The 12,764-nt window shown below is 41.4% G+C and overlaps 1 protein-coding gene across 1 annotated transcript in view; it reads right to left on the bottom strand.

Annotated features, from left to right (window-relative positions):
- Positions 1-12,764, bottom strand: part of LOC306978112 (WD repeat-containing protein 37-like) — a 38,418-nt gene that overhangs the window by 1,803 nt on the left and 23,851 nt on the right. The window contains exons 7-11 of the mRNA XM_079576592.1: positions 12,638-12,682; positions 12,434-12,510; positions 10,781-11,015; positions 10,566-10,707; positions 1,375-1,509 (exon numbers count right to left, since the gene is read on the bottom strand). Coding sequence (XP_079432718.1) covers positions 1,375-1,509; positions 10,566-10,707; positions 10,781-11,015; positions 12,434-12,510; positions 12,638-12,682 — 634 coding nt within the window. The remainder of the gene's footprint in view (positions 1-1,374; positions 1,510-10,565; positions 10,708-10,780; positions 11,016-12,433; positions 12,511-12,637; positions 12,683-12,764) is intronic.

Genomic DNA, 12,764 nt, shown 5'->3' with positions numbered 1-12,764 from the left:
CACCTCTAACAGTGCTATGAAAACTATTTAAGGCAATAATAGGCTGCCTGATTTTTCTAGTAATAGATCCAAATATTTGTTGTCCTCCTTCGGAATATTGTAAACTCATACATTTGTGGGGCACTGTGCATTAAAGTGATAGTCTGGAAGTCTAAATGTTTTACAAATTTCATAAAATGGGCAAAATCGTCCACCTGGTTTTGCACTTTGATGTAAAGTAAGTACAAATACACCAAAATAAATTTTTCGTAAAGTCCCTCCTTCCCAAATTTCTGCAGCTAATCACAGTCTAGTATCCTCCCGCGTTGACCAATGAGACGAGCTTTTTCTGTGAACCAGCCTGTCAGGTCCAATCAGGAGGGGGAGGAGCTTGATCGTTTACTTTCAAAATTCTGTTCCTGCTCTCCTCATTTTGCAAACTAAGAAGGGCTTTCTGGCAAGAAGAAGGGAGGAGTTTACTTTCACATTTCACCCTATGTCTCCTCACTTTGCAAACTTACAGACTATCACTTTAATTTTAAAGCATCTGTATCAATTTCATGAACTTGAAGGCTAATTTTCTAGCATTGCAGTGAATGTGACCCTGAAAAGTGACCCTGCAAGTTGTAAAACGCTATAAACTTATCCCTGTTAAGAATTGGGATGCTACAAATGTGTAAGGAAAGTTTGTCATAAAAAAAATCTGGTGTAGGGCGTATAAACCTCTTAACTCCCGCCTGAACCGAGAGGATCTTTTTCCTCACGAATCAGATTTTTTTCCATAATTTTTTATTTGGATATTCAACTCAACAAAAAAAGTTGAGTTTTTTTGTTGAGTTTTTTTGTTGAGTTGAAAACTCAAAATGACAACTTTTTTGTCATTTTTTGTCACATTTTTGTCATTTTTTTGTCAATTTATTAATCACATTTTTGTCATTTTTGTGTCATTTTTTGTGTCATTTTTTGTCACATTTTTATAAATTTTTTGTAATTTTTTGTAGCATTTTGTCACATTTTTGTCATTTTTTTGTCATTTTTTTGTCATTTTTTGTCACATTTATTGTCATTTTTTTGGTCACATTTTGGTCATTTTTTTGGTCATTTTTTTTGTCATTTTTTGGTCACATTTTTGTCATTTTTTCTTCAATTTTTTGTCAATTTCTTGTGACATTTTTGCCACTTTTTCATCAATTTTTCGTCACTTTTTTGCCAATGTTTTCTCACTTTTTTGTCACATTTCCATCATTGTTTTCGTCTCAGTTTTGTTGCTATTTTCACAGCTTTTTTCCAGAAGCTTTTGGACTGGTGTAAAGCCAAACTGGAGAAAATGTGCTCGGTTCAGGTGGGAGTTACGGGGTTAACAAAGAGGACTCGCGTAAAAACAGTTGCTCGCACCTGTTGACGGCGGAGTCCGTGCGGATGGTGGCGATGGGGGACCTCATGTTCTTCAGATCCCAGACTTTAACGGTTCTGTCGTCGCTGCCTGAGACCACGTTGTCCCCCGCTGTGAACACGGCTGACGTCACCGTGCTGCAAAACAAACACACAATGCTCATGATGATTTCACGCTCTGTGAGAATTACCACAATATTCATCTAACCAACGACATGTTAAAGTGGCATAAACAGTGACATTTTTCTAATAAAGCACCATAACAGACGCTCGTGTACATGGCAACTAAAGCGTGAGTTTAATCACATTCTCCCACTCGCATGCACACAGTCGTCTTAGTCATAGATCTGTAGGTAAACATGTGAGTCACAGAGGCTCGTATCCGCTCCGACTGTGCCACTTCTTCATTTAACTTGTGACTTCTCTTCACTTCGAGCGAGAGGTATAAAAAAAAACAAAAGCCACACCAAAAAGAGTCACACTCCTACAGGAACTGGAGCTGTCAGGAACAAAGGCATTTGTCTGAACTGGTGAGATGGCTGTGAATCCAATTTTCACCACAAAAGCTATCGGTCTATGACGTATAGCAGCTGGTCTCCACGGTGACGCAGGACAGTCATACCGGGGGATACTGCCGTGGTCATGTGAAGTAGGAGTGACGTCATTGCACCCAGTTGGTTTGTGCTCATGAGCTTTTTATGTGAGCATTTTAATGTCATCAAATAAAAAGGGTCCTTTGTCATTGATTAGCGTTTACCTAAGCTAATCATTTGAATTTGGCGTTAGCATCTCAAAAAGCTGAAGATTGGTTTGTATTTTCTTTTACTAACATTAATGGGACTAGATGCAAGTTTGCCATTTTATACTCACTACTGCCATCTCAGGTCATACGTGTAACTGCACCTTCTTTAAGCTCAAGCATGACGGCAATTCAGACCCGAATTAACACCTTTTTGAGTGACAGGGCAGGATTTCAGAGGCAGTTGTGGTGAACAGGTCTGAGCTCATTCTACACATTAGGACATGGCTGGAACATGTAGGGGAGGAAAATACTTAACACTATAACATTTTTAAACTCTGAAAATGTTTTTCCCAGTTCCAGAGGACAACATGAATACAGCATTAAAGTAGGCAGAAACTATCTCCATCCATCCATCCATCCATCCATCCATCCATCCATCCATCCATCCATCCATCCATCCATCCATCCATCCATTTCCACTTTTCTGTTGCCGGGTCATCCACAAGTCACATTGCACCGGCCCCTGTGGCTCCTCCTGCAGGTGGGGGTCCACAGAAGGACGGCCTCATGGTTCTAACCGGGCCTGTTGGTCTCTCATATCTTTGTCTGACCCGTCACCTAGGACCTGTTTGCCATGGGAGACCCTACCAGGGGTATGAAGCCCCCGACAGCAGAGCTCCCAGGATCATTCGGGCGCTCAAACCCCTCCACCACGTTAAGGTGGCGGCTCCAAGCATTAGTCAGCATCACTTCCATACACATCGAGTACCAATAGAGCCCTTACATTAAGCTGATGTATGTATGGGTATGTCAATTTCAACCTAATTTCCTTTTTTGATCTCCTGTTACGACACAATTTTATGAGGAAAAAATAAAATAAAAACAGGAGAAAAGATTTAAGATTAAAATATGAGCCAACCCCCTTGAATAAAGTACATTTTGCTGTATCATGACCCAGGCCTAAACTTCCTTTACATGCAGCGAGCGTCTCCACCTCGTTCGTCCTTTGTCCAATGAGCTGTGGTGATGTCCCGCTCCACACGACGGCACCGAGGTCAGAGCTAACCATTCATTTAATAGTCTTTTCATATTTCTATCCCGGCGACGTCGAAGCCTTGGCTCCTATACGCTCTCTCCCCTCTAAAAACGCTCTTCCGCCTTAATTCAAATTGACACGGCATTAAGGGCTAATTACGGGACTAAACCTGGGCCGTTTGGAGAAGGAAACGGCCGTGGCGTTACGGGGACCTTGTGACATTGCGGAGTACGGCCCACCTGGGTAAAACAGGCGGGGTGGTGTAATCGGACGGGGTAATTGATAAAAAGGTCTGATTGAGGTCAAAGGGTCTTTCAGTGGGAGGGAAAGTGGGAGAGAGGGGAGAGAGGAGGGGGGAGTGAATATGCAACGGACAAGGTCAATGAGGAAAAGACAGGAAGCAATTACAACGCTGTCTATACAAAGGGAACATTCGATATTTTTGGTGTTATAATGACTGAAGTCTCGATAAAGAGCAGACAACAATAGTATGTTTTTATCCTGTAGTTGAGGAGTGTTAAGGGATTTTTATAGAGATAGAGTGGTTCTTAATAATGTGATGTGTGTGCCAATGGTGGTACTTGGCGTCATGTGAAATCTTATGCTTTAATAGCATTGACAAAAATGACTATATTATTTTTGGAGACTTCCTCGAAAAATTATGAAGCGATATTTTTGCAAACCATCAGAAATATGGCAAATGTGCTGCAAACCTCTTGATTTATATTTTTTCTGTCGCTCAATAAGATAATTGTCCTGAACAGAAAACAAAAAGGCATTCCCCCCCATTCTTTCCCCATTTCCCCCCATTTTCTAACAATTTTTTCCACATTGCTTGACATTGGAAATAAAGCAGCTACCTTGATTTTCTCTTTTTGATGATATATTACCCACCTCTATTGGCAAGCATTAAAAGTAAGAGTACTATGCAAAAATAGACTTTTTAGGAGGTTTTTACTATGTTTATTAACCTCTTACCTCTTCCTTAACCGAGAGCATTTTCTCCAGTTTTACCCAAAATCAAAAAGCTTCTTCGACTGGAGTTTAAAGCCTCTAGGCCAGAGTAACGCCTCATTTCAAAGCTAAGAACTACAAAACTGATTGGAACTTTTTTTCACTTTTCCAACACATTTATTACATTTTAGTTAGTCTTTAGAGGCTCTTCTTGTTGATTCTTTATCGTTGCTTTCCCAGCACATTTTGCCATGTTTCCTATTTGTTTAATCGTTGTGTTTTCCTCTTCTTCAATCGCTTTTTTGGTCATGTTTTTGAAGTTTTTCGTCACTTTATCCGCTACTTTTTTGTCACTTTTTCATCACTCTTTAGTCATGTGTTTTTAGATTTGGGTAAAGCCAAGCTGGAGAAAATGTGCTCAGTTCATGTGGGGGTAAAGAGTTTATAAAATGTTCTCTCTTTCCTAAACACTCTCTTACTAAGCTCCTTCCTCTCATCGCTACAAACACTCGCCATAGCTTCACTACTGCCTACCTAACTACAATACCTTCTTTTGAAACAGCTGCATAGCAAAGGGCAGCGAGTGGAAGGCGGTGGGAGGGGCTTATGGGGAGATTGTGTAAAAAGCAGGAAGTGACACTACTGGATATTCTTTTCAGCTGTTTTAGATCAATATTGGATTTTCTAACCAACAAAGTGAAGATATGTTTGAGATTATTACCAAATAGCAGTCTATTCCTTTAAGGGCTAGATGCAAGTTTGCCATTTTATGCTCACTACTGCCACCTCAGGTCATACGTGTAACTGCACCTTCTATAGGTTCTTCTCAGGTTGACATGGCATACACACAGTTTTGACATAACTTAGTCCAATTCAGATCTGCTTTAGACTCTTCTAATTGTTTTTTTTATCTAGTTCTGGTGGCACTTGGAAGGTCAAATAATTAATGAGGAAGCACTTGGTGGGAAAAGCTTGAGAACCACTGGAATATGTGTTTTATTTTGTTGTAAATTTTGCTCCCACTCCTCTTTACTTATTCTAAATGTGAGACCGCATAAAAGGTTAGAAGAAAAGAGGGTCTGGACTGGAGAATGTTTTATATTCTGATAAAGTACCATTTTCGTATTTGCTGTAAAATGACGACCGGAACTGCAGCATCAGCGGCCTCTCCGGTCCTCGTTACACCGAGCGCTCATGAACGCCTCTAGAGACAAGTCGCGTTAAGTCACTCCACACTTTGTAAAACACACTCTCCGCTCGCCTGTGATCAAACGTCTCCCAAAGCCGTCGACAATAAAAGACAAACCCGGCGCGACAGCCTCTCGGTTCAGACAAGTGTCCTGTCACTTCCTGTTAGCTCGTAGCGTTAGCTCACGGGCCGCTGTCATTACTCACAAATTACATCCGTTTGGCGGGACAGAGGGTGTATGCTGCGCTTTTGGGTTCGGCGCGAAGCTGTCAGGGAAAGTTAGCGGCAATTGTCAAGAGCTAAGAGGGACGATGGGGAAATTACACCGCAACATTATTGAAGTCTTTATTGAACATGGCAGACAGATGGCTACTATCCCTCCTCGAAGCATTTTTGCCATGTTACAATGTTCTTCCCTCATCAAACAATCTCCAGCGGTAACGAAACAAACTCGCTCATACAATGCTCCCTCAAACTCCTCTCATGGCACAACGTAATCCCCTCCACAGAGCAGAGAGTGGCAAAAACATTCACCGAGCTTTTCTACTACAAAAACAACAGCGTTCTAACACTCAGCGCTGATGTCCGACAGCGCTAACATACAACCATTGAGCCAGAGAGGAACAAGGGAGAAAGATGATACTCACAACCCATGTTAAACCAGAAAGAAACACAATGAAAGCTGGTGAGCAAGATGTGATTGAAAAGAAAAGTAGTTTTTAGTTTTAAACACAATAAACACATACAGTCCACGTCAAAAGTGAAAGACTTTTTATGTATTGTATTGTATCTTCAACACCATTTATATTGTGTGATTCTCATTGACGACATTAAACTATGAATGAACACACGGGATAATGTAGGAAACAAAAAAGGGTGAAATAACTCAAAATGTTTAATATTTTACACCGCCTTTGCTATGCCCGGTCCCGTCAGACCTCGGAAGCAAAGCGGGGAAGGGCCTGGTCGGTACTTGGATGGGAGATCGTTGTGGAGTAGTGTGTGAGCGGGTGCTTGGTGGTCGGAGGGGCCGATGGCACAGACTGGTTGCATCGCTTCCGTCAGTCTACCCCAGGGCAGCTGTGGCTACAATAGTAACTTACCACCACCGAGTATGGAGAGAATGAATAATGCACGAAATTGTAAAGTGACTTTGAGCGTCTGGAAAAGTGCTATTGCTGGGTTGCAGGTTCTAGAATATGATGATGTCAAAATTATCATTAATATCAGTCACTGGGTCCATGATCTCTCTTTACAAGACCAAAAATTTCCTCAAAGACAAACTAATTTTTCCTCTATATAATAGTATAGGCCTTTAGAATGCTGTGATGTGACCTGCAACCCAGCAATATGACTAATGCATTATAAATTCTTCAAAATTGCAGCCCTTTATTCTTGGCAATTTCTCAATGAGCTTCATAAGGTCGTCTCCTGAAATGTTTAACAGTCTGTGAAGTGAAAAACATTTCTGGTTTCTATTTCGTGAAGCCCAGTACATACAGCAATTCCCTACGAGTTCATTCATAAATTCATGTCTGAAGTGAGAATCTACAATGTAAATAGTCTTCCAAACTTTGACGGGTACTGTAGATACCGATAAATCTGAGTTAGTGGATCATTTTCTAAGTAAGTGGCTGCACCTTCAGGTTAAGGGGATACTCTGAGTAGAAATGAAAGACTTGAAGGGGTACGCGAGACAAAAAGGATGTGAACCACAGTCTTAGACCATCACCACCAATCTCACAATCACACTGGCAATGTCATGCTCAAGGAAACATAAAAAGAAAGTCTGTCACAGGGATCAAACTGTCAACGTTCAGTTTAGTGGGCCAACATCTTTGTATTCGACCCATCTATTAATTCTGCTGGGGCAATAACAGCCCATTGAACCCATCTCCAGATCCTTGAGCCGTCGTCTTGGTCAGTACAACCTACTCTAAAAATTTACCTTTTGTGCAGGTTTTCCCTTGATGGGCTAAAAACCCGAGACCGTCGAGAGCGCTTCCCACTCAACCACCAAGAGGAGGTTTTTATCTCCCCTAGACTAACATTGACGGGCGTTTGGGAGTAATCTAACACTGCGAGTGAAGAGTGAAGAGGAGGCGGCTCACTGTGAAACACTGGTTTAATCTCATTACAGTCATTGTCTATGGGAGAGAATTAGAGCGGGATCTGCAGGAATTAAACATGTTCGGGTCGGGCAAAATGAGCAGCGCGTAATCCCCGCACTCACAATCAAAGGCTGCCAGAGAGAGGCAGCAGCCGGTACAATGTAAACAAACGGACAAGGGAAAGGGACACATAGAAAACAACTTAAACAGTATTTATGTGCACTGGTATCATTACATTTCATTTAAGAGGAAACAAAAGCCAACCCTATAGAGACATTTTGTTAATTGTTGACTATTTTGTAATCTGTTTGTTTGATCAATATAATTCCAGATGACAGCGCCTTTCCATTACTGTCATTTGCCAAAGGAATAAAGTCTAAATTAAGGCTAAACAAACACTGCAGCTCTGATTGAACTCACAGTGTTACAATAACCGGTGTCTGTCAGTGCTTTGAAATGAGCAGCGGCTGCGAAAGACAGTTAACAAAGAAGAGCCAAATTACACAAAGACGAGGATTAAACCGAGGGGGGGAAATACAGATAAATGAAGGCGAGAAAGAAAAGCAATGCAGTGAAGGAAAGTGCTCTGTAATGAATGAGAGGCGACTGGAGGATTTGGCTTAAAACATCTATGAATGAGGAGGAACTGTTCAGGGGAGAGCAGAGGAGAAGAGGAGGCATTAGAGGTGTTATAGCACCATCTAGTGGGGAGTAATATAGACTAAAGCACACTGGAAATGGCATAAAAGCCTAGTTTTAATCAAGATATTGGGCATGACATGTTAACACTTTAGGAAAATATAAGCAGATGTTTTTCGTGCTTTCATTTAAAATGTTCTGGTTTCTTCAACTAAATTCTAATATGCAGAACAACTTCTTAAAGCTTTTCAACATGTTACAATCGTTCTCTCATTAAAGACAGACCTGGAGCTGTGTTTCGAACAGTTTCGCTTTCTATGCCAGCGGTAATTTTCTAGTTGTAGTCGACTAAAATTGCATGTAAATTTAGCAATTATAATCTTTATTATAATCATATTTAATCGAGGTTCTCTGCTTCATGGAGCTTCTCCCACATGATCAAAGCTCAGACCTGTTTCTTTGATTGTAAACTGTAATTGAAATGATCTGAGGCTCTTTCAAACTGTCATTGGAAGTTTGGGTGATTTTAGCCCCTTCTTTTAATTTTTAGGCTCATTTAAAAAAAAAAAAAAAAGGTTTTAGTCCAGTTTAGTCAGCAAAAATGTTACTTTGACTGAAATTCTGACAAAATATTTAGCACAAATGAAACGTCGGCACTAAAACAGCAGCGGATGAGGCTCGTGTTTGGGCTGTTCCTGGACTTTTTTTAGAAACAAAGCTTTTGAGGCGGATTATGACCAACACTGGATCTTCCACATTTGTCTGCACCTCTGCCATGACGCGGTGCACTGGATCTATTTCCACAGACTGGTCATCTGCAGGAGATGATCAGATCAAGAATTATAGACTAAAACTTGCACCGTCACTTTAGTGCATTGTTACACCTGTACCAGTGGCTTTTCTTCACGACGACAACTCCCAACAAGCTCCTCCTGAGGTCCTACGTATTCAGGACTCAGGATTCAACGTCGCCATAGCTTCACAACAGCCACTTACTGCTTTTTTTTTCTTTACTGAAACAGCTGCACAGCCAAGGGGAGCAACAGGAGGGGATGGAAGGGGCTTACGAGGAGATCATGTGAAAATCAGTGCGAGAAACTATCTTTTATTTGAGCTGTTTTAGATAAATATTGTATTTTCTAACAAAGTGTAATATAGTGATTAACCTCTTATCCCCGTCTTATCTCTGGTTCGGCTTTACCCAAATCCAAAAGCTCAACTGGAGCTTACAGTATAGGCCAGAGTAACGCCTTATTTGAAAGAACTACAAAACTGATATTTTTCCTTGCATTGTTGCCATGTTTTTTGCTGCACATTAGGGTTGTGCCGATGGACGATATCATCGTCCATCGGCGATGGATGAGCAACATCACGATGGAGAGCCACCATCGTGATGCCACGCCCCCTCCTGTCAAAAACACGCACTGATCTTCTGTAGGCCTTGCAAACCTACAAACTTTGCAGGGATTGCACTGTAAATTAAATCACTGATGTAACTAATATGCGCGCTAGCGTCAGTACCTGCCAGAAGCCATGTGTTGGCTGTAATTATTAACGTAAAGACGCAGCTGCTCTGTTTATGACGCGTGGGGCTCTCTCTCTCTCTCTCTCTCTCTCTCTCTCTCTACAGCTCAGAGTTTAACAGCGCGTGGTTTTGTTTTGCTTTGCTGCGTATTGAAACTTAAACCGTTTTAAAATGAGATGGCTCTCACATCGGAGCTAGATGAGCGCGTGGACTATTCTCACGAAGGACCGAGAGAGGAAAGAGTGAGGAGAGAGAAAGGCGCGGTGCAGGAGTTAAGAGGTTAGAGCACACGGACCGGGCGGCGCGTGGAGCGGCTTCAAAAATGTAGCTACGACGCAAACTTCAAAATATTGTCCCGTTCACCCACTGATTCTTAAACATTACGTTAAAATTGAGCAAATGCAAATAATAAGCTCGCACGTACATTTGTATTAGTGGAGAAGAGCCTTGGAGTTCACGCTCTGAATAAGTCGTTCTCTCAGACTTTGCGCACAAGTTTTAACACATTTCTTTTGCAAAAGTCGTGTCCGTGACTCTGTTCAGATCATGTTTAGTTTAGATCCATTTATCCTGCAATCTCACATTTTCCTAGCATACATAGTAATATGTAGCATATATAGGCTATGCAAATGTCTTTAAAAAAAAATGCTTATAATGAGAAATGGACGATATCATCGTCCATCACGATGGTTCACTGTAAACATCGTCAACGGCCAATTAAGGGGACATCGCCCAACCCTACTGCACATTCATCGCTTTTCTGCAGATTTTTTGTGTCTTTTTATTGTGTTTTCATTCTCATTTTTGTCACTATTCGACGCTTATTTCAGGAAGTTTTTAGATTTGGTTTAAGTCAAATGTGCTTGGTTCAGGTGGGGGTTAAGAGGTTAGGATGTGTATGACATTATGACCAAATACTCAAAAAAAAATCATACTACCCGCTCTTTAAGGCCTTGTTTTGAAACATTTTTTAACTCATCACAAATTCTCAAACTCACTCGGTGTGTCCCTGGAACACGTTGACCGAGTGGATGGAGGGGTCTCTGAAGTCCCACAGTCGGAAGGTGGTGTCCCGGGACGACGTCACCACCAGCCTCTGCGTGGGGTGTGTGCAGCAGTGCGTCAGCTCCTGGTCATGGCCTGGAAGTCACAAACGGGCACATTTGGTAAAACAATAAACATCTGTGAAGTGTCTCAATGAACGCTTTCATACCGGTGAGTGAGTGAACCAGCTCGGACGTCTCCACCTCGTACAGATTGGCCGCTCTGTCCCAGGACGCCGTCACCACCTGTTTGCCTCCCACTAACCAGTCGGCCGCGATCACGACCCCCTGGTGGGACTTCAGGGTGGCAGTGGCGACCCGGACAGTCGGCACCTCACACGGGCCCTCCCCATCCACCTCCCCCTCCTCCCGGTCCGACGAGTCCTGGTCGTCCTCACTGGGAGCCTGGGAGACAGAAAACAAAACAAGAGGTTGGAAACTGGTGTGAGAAGCAGCTCTGGTCTTAAGAGAACTTATATATGGAGATTAATAGAACCCATTGGCTTAACTGTGGTTGTTTTTACTCAAGGTCTAGTAATGTATTTTTCTGCGGGCAAGAAACTGTTACAAATCAAGAAGGTTCTACAACATTGAAAACAACTGTGCAATGATAGACAAAACAATCTGGAATATCACATTTTGCTGTGGTAGCATTAAAGGCATAAAAGCATAAAAACAGACTTAAAAAACACATTTTGGGAGCTTCAGCTTTTATATTTTAAGTAATATAATTTATAATGAAAATATGTTTGTATGAATTAAATAGCAAGAATAAAATGCATTTGAAAGAGCTGGTGAAAATCTTGACTGGGGCTCCTCCTGCTGGCAGCTAAAGGAATAATTGTCTTAAAAAAAACCTTCCAGGTTGGATGCGGTGTAGTTGAGCACAGAGCTTGAAAACTGTGACAGTTTTGGGGTTTGAGCAATGACACGATTGTGATCAGGAAGTGCAGAACGAGGCGCTGACACAGTAGAAGAAGAAACAGCTAAATTTAACAGCCTTGTCCGAGGATTAACTCAAAACTGCTGAAAGCTGTGAAACACTAGGAGGGAACAAGGTTAAAACATGGTTTGAACAAAAGTTAATTCTGCACAATATGTCCACTTTTTGTAGATTATTAATACAATTATTAGAAAACAATGCATTGCAAGCTTTCTTTTATTTTCTGTTTTCATATGAAAGACATTTTATGCACTAAAAAATGACAATAATCTAAAAAAAATGGAACGTTATGGTTTTATTTTGTTTAGTTACAAATATCTACTAATTGGATATCTTGTTTAGTTTTTGAATAAGCGATATACAAGTGAGAAATCTGTAAAAAATTAAATTTTGCCTAGTTTTTTAGAGTTCAAAGCTAAATAAATCCGGCTAAGATGCTGTATTTGTCCCTCAGACAAAACCTTCAACATTTAGTTCGCTCCTACAGACTACAAACTTTCTAGTCTTGGAGCGAGTAGATGTTGTTGCAAGAGTGGCCACAGCGAGAAAGGAAATGACCATGTTTGGATAACTGCGTTATCTCTGCTGCCTTCCGGAGTGGATACAAAATACATCAATATTTCTGAATGAGTAATATGTTGTAGTTTCTTCCTCAATATCTCTGGCTCGCTCGCAGAAAAAACGCCATAAAATAAACCGTGTGTCGCCTTAATAATGGCCTTAGTAAACTTTTTTTGAGATATTTAAAGCAATATGTGGCAGAGGCGAAATGTAATAGATTCTTCTTGAACATATTTTGATAAACACTTCTCTAAATGAACATAAACTCAGAGTCTTTCCCCCTGACAGCTCCGAGTCCCTGTTAGCTCCCTTCACTCACTGAAACATCTGGCTGCGGCTGAGGGGCGGGGAGCTGCACCATGTAGCGCCAGATGTGAGCCGTCTGGTCCCCCGAGGCTGCAGGCACAAAACATTTAAATTCATCGTTAAAATTCACAAATAAAATCCATCTCCTCTCAATGAATCTGCAGTGAGTAAAGAGAAGGAGATAATAAGGTAAGGACTGTGATTACTGAGCCTGTACCTGTGAGAGCCATCTGTTCTGTCGGGTGGAACTTGATGGAGTTCACTGTGAAGGGCATAAAAGTAAATGTAGTAAACGGTTTGCCACTGAATCACATTGTGTCACATTTTAGTCATTTCTAAAAGTG

This window comes from Gobius niger (assembly GCF_951799975.1).
Source record: "Gobius niger genome assembly, chromosome: 18".
Taxonomy (NCBI): domain Eukaryota; kingdom Metazoa; phylum Chordata; class Actinopteri; order Gobiiformes; family Gobiidae; genus Gobius; species Gobius niger.
This window is presented reverse-complemented; position numbering and strand designations above follow the sequence as displayed.